This window comes from Schistocerca nitens, chromosome 2 (assembly GCF_023898315.1).
Source record: "Schistocerca nitens isolate TAMUIC-IGC-003100 chromosome 2, iqSchNite1.1, whole genome shotgun sequence".
In the NCBI taxonomy this organism is placed as follows: Eukaryota; Metazoa; Arthropoda; class Insecta; order Orthoptera; family Acrididae; genus Schistocerca; species Schistocerca nitens.
The window spans coordinates 186,215,993-186,230,587 of record NC_064615.1 but is presented as its reverse complement, the minus strand read 5'-3'; the positions used below and the strand labels follow the sequence as shown (position 1 = coordinate 186,230,587).

General features: G+C 40.0%; 2 protein-coding genes across 2 annotated transcripts in view; one reads left to right on the top strand and one right to left on the bottom strand.

Annotated features, from left to right (window-relative positions):
- Positions 1 to 14,595, bottom strand: part of LOC126235866 (luc7-like protein 3) — a 150,831-nt gene that overhangs the window by 22,528 nt on the left and 113,708 nt on the right. The window lies entirely within an intron of this gene.
- Positions 2,913 to 3,497, top strand: LOC126234907 (tigger transposable element-derived protein 4-like). The gene has a single exon (XM_049943647.1). The coding sequence runs from the start codon at positions 2,913 to 2,915 to the stop codon at positions 3,495 to 3,497; it is 585 nt and encodes a 194-aa protein (XP_049799604.1).

The window sequence follows — 14,595 nt, the reverse complement described above, 5'->3', positions numbered from 1 at the left end:
TACTGCATTTTTCATTATAATACTGCAGTTTTCATTTTCATCTGTAGCTAGTAAACCTCTTGCATAAGTACAGAGATTAAGTCCTTATGTTAGATATTAACAGGCTGAATTCTAGTGTTATTTCCACTTCAGTTGTAAGTAAAAGCTAGATTTCTGACTGCAAAAACATATTTGGCAGAATGAGATTTTCACTCTGCGGCGGAGTGTGCGCTGATATGAAACTTCCTGGCAGATTAAAATTGTGTGCCGGACCGAGACTCGAACTCGGGACCTTTGCCTTTCACGACTATGGAATCGGTGGGTTCAGCGCACACTCCGCTGCAGAGTGAAAATCTCATTCTGGAAACATCCCCCAGGTTGTGGCTAAGCCATGTCTCCACAATATCCTTTCTTTCAGGAGTGCTAGTTCTGCAAGGTTCGTAGGAGAGCTTCTGTTAAGTTTGGAAGGTAGGAGACGAGGTACTGGCAGAAGTAAAGCTGTGAGGATGGGGCATGAGTCGTGCTTGGGTAGCTCAGTCGGTAGAGCACTTGCCTGCGAAAGGCAAAGGTCCCGAGTTCGAGTCTCGGTCCGGCACACAGTTTTAATCTGCCAGGAAGTTTCATATTTGGCAGAAACTGCAAAAATATAACCACTTTATGTTTAACATACCAACAAACACACTAAAATACTTGGAGGAAATGGGGATTCATTTATTAGTGCTTAAGATTTTTTTAAAAGAAGTTTCTGTAGCTCTTTCACACACACAAGCATACAATAAGTTTAACACTTAGGAAAGGCTTTGTACAAAAAAAGTACACTTGAAGTGGAACAAAAGGATTAAAGTGACTACATAAAAAAATTATGACTGATCACTTATAAAGGTCCCCTTTTAAAAGGCAACACACTAACTTATGTACCATAAGCATTTCATATTTATTGTTAGTCTAGACTGAATAACTCCTAAGTAATAGGGCAATGCGTTATTCAGAGACTAGTTACCGAACCCACCTTGTCATCTAAGGCGGCAGGAGCAATGTTTGTGATGACTTGCTTGCAGATTTTATGAACTACAACTTAGTATTTCTCACTTCTGAAATTTGTTTCCCCCATGTCACCAAGATGACGGCATGTTGTGCCACAACATTTCTTCAGGACACACTGGCATGTTGTGCCACAACATTTCTTCAGGACACACTGACTGCCATAGCTTAATTATTCCTATAGTTCCCGGCATCCAATAAAATGATACAACACACTGCTACTACTGTTAACAGGTATGGGAGTTTGGACCTTCGCGACTAGCTTCTCTGCTTAACACACAATTCATAAAGCTTGAAAACCTTTTGAGAACATGATCATCCAAACCATGAGCTATTAGCAGTATAATGCTCCTACACAGATTCATTTACTTGTAATGCTTCATAATTATGGTTCGCATTTGAAATATTTTATACAACTTATTTACAAAAGTACAATGGCATACAACTACTTCTGCACACCAGCAAGCCAATAAAGATTCTAGGCTTCTTAAACATCCAAATGGCAAACTAGTTCACAAATGCTCTAGCTACAAACTAAGTTGGCTCAAGCCAAGTGGTATCATGTTTGATGTTGGAGATGATTCCAATTTTCTTCTTTTTTCACCCTTCTAAATGAGCTATGACGACCAGTTCTAGTGTGTATGAGAGAATCAGTATGGATGCTAATAACAATGAAACAGATGGACCTTATAAAGGTGACTATGATTTGATGTAACATAAGCAGCTGTTGAACAGAAAGTGGTGGCTTTAAAGTAAGGCCATAGAAGCTGGATACATGGTTTGTTATGTAAGCATATGAAGCCAGCCTAATCCTATCTCAGTAAACATAACTCGCAATTTCCAAATACACATGCTTAATTGATTAGTACACACACCGATAATAAAAAGAGTCAGATAAAAAAACTTTTAAGATGTGAGCAGATGCCAGCTCCCCATGAGATGTGATTAAGGCACTACCAAGTTCAGTGTTTTAAGAGCTCTTGCTTTCAGATTCTTGATGTGTATAGAGAACAAAATATCATAATAAAATACTGGTCAAAAGACTTCCACACACGGAAGAAGCACTGTTAAAAGTGTCTTACTGCTGATATAATATTAACAGAGAAGGCGGTTAAAGAGAAAGAAGCTAACCACTGACTTAATTCAGCAGTATCCGTAAGAATTGGGGGACAGACTGGAAGATCAACAGGAAAGAATGACCATATGCAGAGAAAGTGTTACAAAGAGTCTTTAATATAAATATCTTCTTAAACATCAAGAGGCTCTCAGCATATTGGCACAAGGACAAGTTAATCTTCAGTTTCACGGCAGTTTGTTTTATTACCTCTAAACTGGGGAAACGATGGGGGCATTGTGCTATGGGATCTGCGAGAACCACATTGTCTATTGTTTCTTGTGGCAGAAATAAGGTGTATACAGTGAAACCTCTTTATAACGTTCCTCCATATAATGTTTTCCTCCATGTTACGTCTGTTTTTTTCGGTCCCAACTAAAAGCCCATATAAACAATGTTAAATTTTCCTCTTTACTGCGTTTCCTCTATATTACAGTTTCCTCCATGTAATGCTCATATTTTTGGAACCCTGGTCAATTATTTACCTCTTTATAACGTTTAAGTGACTGGATGTAGACACATCGTTTTCCGTTGTGTGGTTTCACAGTTTGCACTGGCTCGGGAAGCCCGCGCTCAGCGTATTTCATATGTCAATGGCAAAACCCGGTCACGTGACATGTGACGCACATTCTGCTTGCGATCTTTTTGGCGCCATTTCAGTTGACGCTTTGTATTAGTACTTAGTAGCGTGTTGTGTGAGCTGAGCAGCAAACAGTTCGTGTGCCTAGTAAGTGTGTGTCTTCGATATAACGTTTTTTTAAAGCTTTCATTAGTGGACATGGGTGAAAAGCAGAAGAATATTTCTCTGGAAGATAAGGTTTCTATTATTAAAAAAGTGGAGGCATCTCCTGGCGTGAGTCACGTGGAGCTAGCGAAGCAATTGGGACTGGCCCCTTCAACACTCAACACTATTATGAAAAACAGATCGTCGATAATGGAAGGGTTTGAGAATTGTGGAAATTCAAAACGTACGCGTTTGAAACAATCGACTTACGACGAAATGGAGAAAGTTTTATTAACTTGGTTTCAGCAAGCACGTGCTGCAAACATTCCTATAAACGGAACTATTTTGAAGGAGAAGGTGCTTCAAATATCACTTCAGTTAGGAATGGACAATTTTAAGGCGTCCAATGGATGGATTGATAAATTTCGACAGCATCATGGTGTTGTGTACAAATTGGAATGTGGAGACAGTAAAAGTGTGGACGAACCAACTGTAGCTCAGTGGATACAGACTCTCCCTAATCTGATACAGGGCTACAAACTGCGTGACATTTATAACGCTGACGAAACCGGCATGTTTTTCAATTTAATGCCGGATAAGACATTCACTTTTCGTGGGGAAAATTGCACATGGTGGTAAGAAGAGCAAGGAACATCTTACCGTTTTGTTGTGTACAAATGCTGATGGCAGTGAAAAACTGAAACCTTTGGTTATCGGGTAGCCAAAAAATCCGAGGTGCTTCAAAAACATTTCCACGTTTCCGTGCAAATATACAAACAAAGCCAAGGCATGGATGACGAGTGAAATATTTTTACGTTTTCTAAGAGAATTTGACGCCAAAATGGGGAGTGCTGCAAGAAAAGTGCTGCTGTTCATGGATAGATGTGTGGCACATCCACCAGACGTACCCTTTCTGAGAAATGTTAAAGTAATTTTCTTGCCACCCAACTGCACCAGCCGTCTGCAACCTTTGGACTTGGGCATAATACACGCCCTTAAGGTTAAATATAGGACAGCCCTTGTAAAAAAGGCCTTGAATTTGATGGACCAAAGAAAACTGGGAAGCCAGCAAAGCTCACAACTGAAACTGAACATTTTACAGGCAATAAATTTAATTATGTACTCGTGGAGGGAAGTAAGTGCTGAAACTATTAAAAACTGTTTCACAAAAGCGGGATTCTGTGATAATGAGATGGCAACTCCTGTGGAAGAAGTTGCAAGTGAGAGTTTCACCAATTAATAGGCACGTGATTCTGTCACTTTTGAGGACTTTGTGGCTGTGGATGACAACGTGGCAACCACAGGAGTACAAAGTATTGAGGAGCTGACTGCAGAGAGAAGCTTGTAGAGTAATAGTGGTAGTGAAAGTGACTGTGACAAGGAAGATGACCCTGTGCCCTCATATACTAAGGCAGCTGAAGCCTTTGAAACATTCAGGAGGTACACGATGGCCCATAGACTTGAGGACAGAACAGTAGTTCAACTTGCTCATTTGGAGCAAGAAATGATTGCCATAGAGTCTAGGAGAAACAGAAAACAAGCAAGCCTGCTTGAATATTTTAAAAAATCATAGGTATGTTATTTTCAGATTGCTTAGGTTCCTAGAGTTTTGTGCAAATTTAAGTTCCATTTGATAATTTAATTATTGAAGTAATTTTTTTGTAACTAATTCCTTTTTAATCTGTCCCATTTACTGTGTTTTTATGTAATATGTTCATTATATCATAAATAAAATTTGGCTAATATTCTATAATTGGGTCAACTGAAGAATGGGATACCACCTGTCAGCTTTGGAGAATGATGTCAATCTTAAGAATCTGTTATAACTTTTTACTGTACAAACTGATCCATTTACTTTCACCCATCCAGCTACCGAGCCCCATGTTTTAATTAAAAAAACTAATCAGTTGATACATTGATCATTTGCAATGAATATCATATGTTGTGAAAATTTAAAACGTCATCTATGGCACCATTTGTCAAAGCTGATTAGTGGTATCCTGATCTTCAGTAATGCCCTATAATTATTATTTGGAAGCCTTCCTCTTTATAGTGTTTTCCTCTATACAGTGTTCAGAATTTGTGGTCCCTTGAAAAACGTTATATAGAGGTTTCACTGTAATTAATGAAACCGCAGTTTTTTAGTATACAGAGGTGTGAAAATTATTGGACACAAAATAAAAAGATTGATGTTTTCTAATGTATTTCGCTCTAGAATTATTCAACCATCTGATTTTGGCATTTTCACTCAATTATATCTATATGGCAGTACTGTACCAATAACAATGTTGGCAGCACTCCCTATCAGTCAACTGTTATTGTTGAGGTAGAGATTGCTTGTTTGCAGCTGTTTTGGAGACAGTTTAATTTTGCTGGGACATACTTCAGGTGTGTTTATATTTAATGTATAATCAAACAATAATTTATGAGTATCTCGGCTTGAATTTTAGCCATAAAATATAAATATTGTCTTTATTATCGATAATTCTTTCATTTGTCAGATATTTGTTGGACTTGGGTCCAAAAAGCAATCTGTCACCAAGAAAAGTTACTACTATCAAACAGTTACTTGAAGAAAAACAGTACTCGCAGTGAGAAATAGCAAGCAGGTTACAAATTTCACAAAAATCTGTACTCTACATTTGCCAGGCAGTGAAAGATGGCATTAATTTCAGTCCTGCACATCAGGAGAACTGTGGATGCAAGAGCCAACTGTCCCCTAGAACTCAATGTAAACTTGTTCAGATGGCGAAAAAACAACAGATAAGCTACCAGTCAAGATTTCAACACAGTTCTGGAGAACTTTGGAGTCAATGTTTGTACCTCTACAAGCTGCAGAAAGCATTCTATTGCAGGGCTTCCACCTAGTCATCCATACAAAAAAAGCGAAACTTACCCCTGCAATGAGAGCAAAGAGATTTAAATGGATTCATGAAGCTAGAAATCAGTTTGAAGAGGACTTGAGCTAGGCAAATAAACTTTATTTAAACCAATTGAGAACCTATATGTGAAAATTTATTTTGAAAGTTGAATGTTTGTTTTCAACAAAATATTGAAAACAGATATGGAGAAATTCTTTTTTTCCTTCTGTTCATATGAGCATATAACATCTGAAATCATGGACCTTTTATGATTAAACTGCCCCCCCCCCCCCCCCCTTTCAGGTCTGCTTTCCTGACTAGTGTATATTCTCCATACATGAAGAAAGTAGACAGTACATCTGAAGCATGGTTGAGGAAGAGTTTTCTAAGTTTTGTATTTCTGAGTTTTGTATAGTGCAAACTGTGGAACATCCGAAGTCTGTTATGGGGTGGGGTGTAATGTCAGCAAAGGGTACTGGCTGCCTCTACATTGTGGAATGAACTATGAATCAGACTCAGTATAGCAAAATTTAGGAAAAGAGGCTTTTATCTCAGGTGAAGGAATTATTTCCCAACGGTAACTTTGTGTTTATGCACAATGGTGCACCTTGCCATAAAGCTAACTCAGCTGCACAGCTCTTAGTTGAAAATGATGTAAAAACTTTGTCATGCCTGGAAATAGTCCCCCTACATAAATGCTATAGAGAATTGGGGGGCAATTGTTAACCAGAAGTTGAGTAGCATCAGCAATTCAAGGCTGCAACTCATCAAGAAACTGATCTATATATAACATCATGATGAAGACATCAAAAATTCATGCTCAAGGCTCACATAAACAATGCCACGATATGTCGAACTGCTCATTAGGAATAAAGGCATGCATTGCATATAAAGTACTAAGGTATTCTCATTTGGCGAACAAATTCTTTTAAACTGTAAAATGTGTTCATTTGAAGAAAAAACAACCTTGAGTCTAATAATTTTGACACCTCTGTAGAAGTGTAAGTAGAATGCATTGTTTTCCTGGAACCAGGTACTCAAATTCCCTCATTGTTACAAACTGTTTATTATCTACTCACCTAGAGGCAGCACACGCACGCGCGCACGTGCACACACCCACCCACGCACGCACGCACGCGCGCGCGCACACACACACACACACACACACACACACACACACACACACACACACACACACAGGTTTAACTTTTATAAGCTTTCGAAGCCACTGGCTCCTCCTCCTGGCAGAAGAATTGAAGGGGAAGGAAGAGGGGTAAAGAAAAAGGAATGTCTCTTTCCTTCTCATCCCACCCGGTAAGTATCCGCTGACCCAGGGTTCTGGGTGATTTTTTTGGACTGTACCCCATTCTCTAAACCTCTCCAGTCCAATTTCCTTCACCCCTCTTCCTTGCCCTTCAACTTTTTCCCAGAAGAAGGAGCCACTGGCTCCGAAATCTCGTAAAAGTTAAACCTTTTTTGTGCGAGTGCTCCTGCCGTCACTTGGTGAGTACATATTTTATCTATCCATTTACATTATATTGTCAATAATTGATTATTTTTATTATGAACTTCTTACTATGCCACAGCTGGAAGGAGAGCCATCTTAGTAATGAGGTTTTTCTGCATTGTTCACCTCCTTTCTCAGTGAAGTTTGAGGAACTAACACCAAGGGGATATTTGAGAAGCGTAGTGCGCGCGCACACACACACACACACACACACACACACACACACACACACACACACACACCATTATTTTGAATAATTTTCATCTAGTTTGTACATAAATTAACTGCAACTACACGCTGTGTAAAGCATATCACTCTGGCACATTGATGTGTAACTTTATATCTGCCTAAATGACGAATAACACAGGATGGTTGCAGTAGTTCAAACCATGTAATAGTTTAGTTGTAACATTTACACATATGAATACTGTGTGTCTTCAAAGTGTGACAACAACTGTAATTTTACCACACATTGCCGTACATGGGTGTGGTTTATGTAACCTACATGGGTTGGCGTAGTTTGGAGCACCACATTGCACCACTGAGAAAATGCATGTGCCATGACAATGCTAAATGACATCAAGGCAGAACAGAAGATTTCTAGAGAAATATCAGAAGTGTCATCAGTCAACTGTTCAATTTTGAGCTGCACATATGATCGATGTTTCCCTCTTGCTAAATATTAAAACACAATTAGTGATTGTACACTGAGAGGCAATATAAGCACTTTTTTAAAAAAGAAGAAGTACTTTATATTCCTTCATAGAGGGTTGAAAGTTGGTGAAGTTTACCTAATAAAGGCATAGATACAACTGCAGTGAAAACGAGGTCCAGGTGCAGTGGCTACATTGACATGGTCCAAGAAGAAAATTTATTTGCAGACGCAACAATTCAGATCTTCAAGATAACAAATCCGAATATGAGCACACAAATATCAGAAGGGGAAAATTACTTCTGGCGCCCTGGTGACAGGACCCAGAATTCGGTGCTGGAAATCAATAAAAATTTTAAAAAATATTCAGACTAAACTGACTATTATGTGAAAGTAAAATTTAATTAAAAACCTATCAATGGTTATATTGCTGTTGTCATTAGTAACACAATCAACAGCAAGTAATAACATCCAATGAAATAAATAGATTTGAGAAGAAATAATTTGTCAATAAATAATAACTAAATATCAAAAACTATTAAATCATAGAAGAATTAAAGCCCACCAGTTGGGAGATCGTTTGTTGATATTATAAAAGACTATGTTTCGTAAGTTCCAAAGACTACATCACAGTAGTAGGTAGGTAATATCATCATCAGCTGTGCACCTACCAATAATAGTCCAGTTCACAGAGTACAATGATATGGTGCCCCGTCATTGTCACAATGCTGCGAGCCAAATAAATCACTCAGGTGAGCTGTGTTGAAGCCAAACTGACTTCTATTGTTCTTCTTCTCCTCCTCCTCCTCCTCCTCCTCCTCTTCCTCTTCCTTTTTTATTGGGGTAGTTAAAGTGTCGTAGTGTTCAAAAGATATTTTTTTTTTTACTGGAGTAATCTCTCCAATGTGAGAGTTTAAGCAGGAGAAGATTAGTTGCAGACTCATCGGTTTCACTGTATGCCCGTACTGACCCGTATGAGGGAAGAGATATTTAAGATGCTGGGAGATGTAAAAGCTCAGAATACTCACTCAAATACCAAGCTAGATGCAAATGAAGCTGAATCAAAAAAGATCTAAATAATTCAATACAGGCTTGAACACGAGGTGTTAGATGGGAGACTACTAACTCAAATACTGACGCTCTAGAGGTTAGATTGGAAAGACTCTTCATGAGTCAAAGGCACAATCACTGAATTTAATGACAGACTAGAGACTGCTAGTGGTGATTTAAAGAAGAAAACAGATAAACAAGTTCAAAAGTCAGAAGAGCATCACAGAGTCTCACATGGAAAAATTAGAAAAAAATAATAGAAAAACTAAACTAGAATCCACCATTTAAAATATACCAGAGGAGTTACATTTTTATATGTCTGCTTGTGTCTGTATATGTGTGGATGGATATGTGTGTGTGTGTGTGTGTGTGTGTGTGTGTGTGTGTGTGTGTGTGTGTGCGCGCGCGCGAGTGTATACCCGTCCTTTTTCCCCCCTAAGGTAAGTCTTTCCGCTCCCGGGATTGGAATGACTCCTTACCCTCTCCCTTAAAACCCATATCCTTTCGTCTTTCCCTCTCCTTCCCTCTTTCCTGATGAGGCAACAGTTTGTTGCGAAAGCTTGAATTTTGTGTGTATGTTTGTGTTTGTTTGTGTGTCTATCGACGTGCCAGCACTTTCGTTTGGTAAGTCACATCATCTTTGTTTTTAGATATGTTTTATATATCTATACAGTTTGATTTAGTTGTAAATCTATTAACTAAACGTTTTGTTGAATTGAAACTTCAGAGACAAGTGTCAATTTTGATAATTCGAAACAGAATATAGATTTAAGTGAGGCAGACATGTCGGGTTCCACACTTGCAATCTTTGAGGTATGAAATAAAGATTTATTGTTGCAAAATTTCCAGCAAAATATTACATTTTCTGTTGACAACGCTTTCATCAGATGACATCTGAAATTGATTGCTCAGGGAAAGATTGTTTAATTTTAGAGCACAATTACAATTACAGTGGTTGAAACAAATACAGAACACAATTCTGTCGACTTTTTGGAAGTGGTACTTGGAATCTTTTACTCCAGTGGGATGTCAATTTTTGTTATGTCTAATGTCTACATAGAACTGTGCTAATAACTTAGTATTAGCATTCAAGGAAATTATTTACAGTGAAAAAAAAAAACTGATGTTTAGCTGTATATTTATGTTTAAAAATTTATGTTAGGTCAAATGATGACTTTAACCCTTTGTAATATGTAATGCAGACAGGGCATCTCTCCAAGCATTCTTATTTAAATTGCTGTCACCTGGGTGGCTAGCATGCCTCAGAGAATTGCACAAATCTTTTTAAGGGAAAAATGTGTTCATTGACTGGCAATTAGGATATACATTAAAATAAAAAGTGCACTTTCATTCAAATATATTTAACACATAAGCATTACAACACAAAAACTTGCACTGTGTGATATTTTTTGAAACACTTCAGGGAGGACTGTTACCATCATTATTTCACTCAAGTTATTGAAAAATGAATCACTGTCATCATCAAAATCATTGTCACTTTTGTTTTCACTTAGACATTCCTCCAAAAGCTCTACAATCTCTTCCTCAGAAATGACTGTGCATGACAAACTAACCATTTTCACCAACGTATTTGACTGTAATAATTACAACCTTTCTCTCAACAGAACTGCTACAGTTCGACACAGAGTTCTCTAATGGCAGTACTATGCAGCATTGATGCCCAGTAAAGTCAGATTCCCCAAGAATGGAGCATGTGAGAGCTACGGAAAATCGTATTGAATAAGGATCGACCGATGTGGAAAAGAAAACTTCGCTGTGTTGAGCATCATTTGCCATGGGTGTGGAAAGGGTTAAATATTTGTGGAGACTCAAAAAGAAATGAGAAGGGATATTTAAAATAGGATGCAGGTGCCCTTGTGCCTACATTAAGCAAACTAAGGTCAGGTGGTGTATCTAAAAATATGTACTGGGTGCAAAACAACTAGGGTCATAACTGCCAATGTCAGAACTGTCGAACACGAAAATGAAAAAGGAGTTAAAAACAACTACACATTAAGCCCAATCGATGGAAAGAAAGACAGCTAAAATAAAGGGACTTCGAGAAAAGTCCATAAAATATGCCACAGAGACAATTGAGGTCCTGAACTAAAGATTAGATGTCCTTTGCCCTATTGCTACGATGGATAAAAAGTAAAATGCGGTCGACAGCCAGCGTGTCATTCACTAAAATGGCCAATAACACAGATGGCAAACATGAATGAGAACACAAGTGGTTAAAAAAAGGGCATTCCCTAAGGAAATGGTGAACTGTCAAAAACTGAGGGCAATGAGCACAAAGAGGTGGGGGGATCATCAGTTAACAAATGGTGATGGTCAAAAAGACATTGCCCAATATGCAACCTAGCTAAAATAATGATCTCACAGAGAGAGGACCAAGAGGAGGTCGTCCAAGGCACTGAGAAAGGTTTAATTCTCTGGAGCATGTTCCCATGAAGGGACGACCAGTTGGTATGCCAAAGTGACACCACGTGCTGACAGGCGGTAATACAGAGATCACTGGAGGGAATGGAAAACTAGCAGGCCGAGGTAGGAGGATGGCAGCCTCGTTTCCCCATCAGATGGAGGTTAACAGTGACCCACATAAACATCACAATGGCTCCATCAAGAGCGAGCAAGTGAAAGCATTCCTGAACCCACTACAGTAAGGGATGGATGGTGTACAGAACAAACAGGTTCTGAAGGGCACTAAGAAAGTCAGAGCAGATGACAATTGAAAAGCCTGTGTCGGCAGATGTATTTTGTGGGATGAAAAAAGAGCGAAGAGCTCCGCTGTAAATACTGAGCAGTTTTCTGGAAGCTATAATGAAAATTGTTGGTGCCAAGGATGGAAGCACACTCAACACCATGGTAAATCCAAGAGCCATCAGTGTACACAGAGGTACAATCGCGATGTTCCGTGCGAAGGTTGAGAAACTTATGGTGATAGGCCAAGTCTGGAGTAATGTCCTTAGGAAGCAAATGCTGTCCAAGAAGCCAAGGCAGTGAGGGGTTCACACCCATTGGCAAAGTGGCAGGTGGTGTGAAGTTGAGCTGCCGGAGCAATAGCCGAAAGCAAACTCTGGAGGTAACAGAGAAGAGGGATGCACCCCATACTGGCGATCAAAGGAGTCAACGAAGGAGGCGGCACAGGATGGGTGGCCAGGCATGGTAGACAAACGGCATGTGTATCTGCTGAGGAGAAAATCATGGCTGCATGACAGCGGTAGTTCGGCAACTTCTGCATACCTGTAGATGCATAAACAAAACACACACAGTCTGGTTTTGAATGGACAAGGGACCAATACAAATGAAGGAGGGTGATCTGATCAACTCCCCAGGAAGTACTGCGGATGACATGTAGGACATTAACGGACCGCATACAGTGGGCGGCCAGGTAAGACATGCCAAAGGACAAGGAAAGTTTCCTATCAAGAATGAGCCCCCAGGAAATTCTTAGTTTCAGTGAATGGAAGAGCAACATGCCCAAGATGTAAAGACAGTGGAAGAAACCAACTGCACCATCAGAATTTCACACAAATGGTTTTATCAGTGGAAAAGCAAAAGCCACTGTTGATGCTCCACGAGTAAAGATGATCGAGACAACCCTCAAGATGCTGTTTAAGGAGACAAGTCTGGAAAACTGCAATAGGTGGCAAAATCATCAATGAAAAGGGAGCTGAAGATGCCCGCCGGGAGACGGGCCGTAATAGGGTTAATGGTGATGGCAAGGACGGAACCAGGCACACCGTTTTCCAGTATAAAGGTGTCCAACAAGGCAGAACCTCCACATACAGAGTACGGAGGATACCAGTCCTCCAGCAGGTGTCTTAATGCTTTTTCCAAATCAAAAAACATGGCCACAGTCTGATATTTCCGCAGAAAGCCATTCATGACATGTGTTGACAAAGTGACGAGATGGTCAACTTCAGAATGGTACACTCAAAATCTGCACTGTGCAGTGGTTAGTAAACTGCGAGACTCAAACCACCACACCAGCTAGGCATAAATTGTATGTTCCATCACTCTGCAAACACAGCTAGTGAGAGAAATGGGACTGTAACTAGAAGGAAGGTGTCTGTCCTTGCCAGGCTTAGGCACGGGTATGACAGTGGCTTCACGCCAGCGTCTGGGAAACTTTACCTCTGCCCAGATGCGATTGTATGTATGAAGGAGTAAGTACTTGCCCGCAAGAGAAACGTTCTGCAACATCTGAATGTTAACATCATCAGGCCCTGGTGTGGAGGATCGGGATATAGTAAGACCATAATTTAGCTCCCTCATAGTAAAGGTGGCATTGTAGCACTCGCGATTCTGAGACGAGAAGAGTACTGCCTGAGCCGCCTCCACTTGGTTCACGATAGAACAGGGAGTGGAACAATTAAAATAACTAGTAAAACAAAACCAGCTAGCTTTTTTGCGATCCTGAAGACCACCACAACACAGTGCACGCAACTGTTTATAACGAATGCAGTGTGCCATCATAGCATGGTGGTCAAAAACGTGGAGAACATGTCTCCACATGCCTATTGCGTCGTGGCAAGCCTCAGTCCATCAAGAGACTGAGACACAGCACAGTATAGATGATGTGCAAGGAATTGAATGTTTTGTAATAGTAAGGATAACGTTTGTAAGATATTCTACATGGTCATGACAACTGGGGAAATGTTGTTCGTCGAAGGTCGCCAGGGAGGAGTAAAGCCTCCAGGTAGCCTTAGAAAGCTGCCACTTGGGTGTGCACATGGGTGTAGGAGTCAGCAAACTGATAGCACACGAGATACGGTCTCTTGAGTACATGCCAGAGAGAATGGACCACTCGAGATGATAGGCAAGCTGGGCAGTGCAGATGGAAAGGTCCAAATGGGAACAGATGTGCATGGAATCTGAAAGGAATGTGGGTGCTCCCGTGTTAAGTCAAATGAGGCTTAGTTGATCGAGAAGGTTAGCCAAGAGGGCACCTGTCTGGCATGTTCTGGGGGAACCCAAAAGGGGGTGGTGCAAATTGAAGTCACCATGCAGCAGGATGTAGCATAACTTAAGTAGCTTCCAGTCGAAGTAATGTAATACAGGGTGGCGCATGGAAACGGGAAATTTTGAAATAATGTCATTTCCATGAATAAATTCATAAAACTAGTAATTTATTAATGAAAGTGAATGTATTCAGTATGCCATTATTCAGTATGTCTTTACAATCAAAATGTCCAAAAGTGTCTCTCTACTTTTTAAAGATGACATCGGAAAGATGTGCTCCCATTCGGCGTTCACACTAACAGCCTGTTATGAAACCTCTGGAATGCGCGGTGTAGCAAATCTTGGGGAATGGCAGTGATTTCGTTTTCAATGTTCTCCTTCATTCAGTTCATGGATTGTTGCAGGACGTGTACGGTACACCTTGCCTTTAAGATATCCCCACAGGAAGAAGTCGCACACACTAAGATCAGGGGATCTCGCAGGCCATGCAATGTCACCGTTACATGAAATAATGTGTCTTCCATTGATTGACGAACTGCTGCCATCGATTGTCAAGCAGTGTGTGACGTGGCTCCGTCCTGCTGAAACCACATATTTTCGACGTTAAGATTAAGCTCGTACAGTCTCGGTGTAAAGAATGTTTGAAGCATTTCAAAATATCGAGCGGATGTTACTGTCACTGCACTACCATCCTCACGT

Excerpts from the sequence above, each read along its gene's own strand:
- LOC126234907 (XM_049943647.1), top strand. The coding sequence starts at position 2,913 with ATGGGTGAAAAGCAGAAGAATATTTCTCTGGAAGATAAGGTTTCTATT.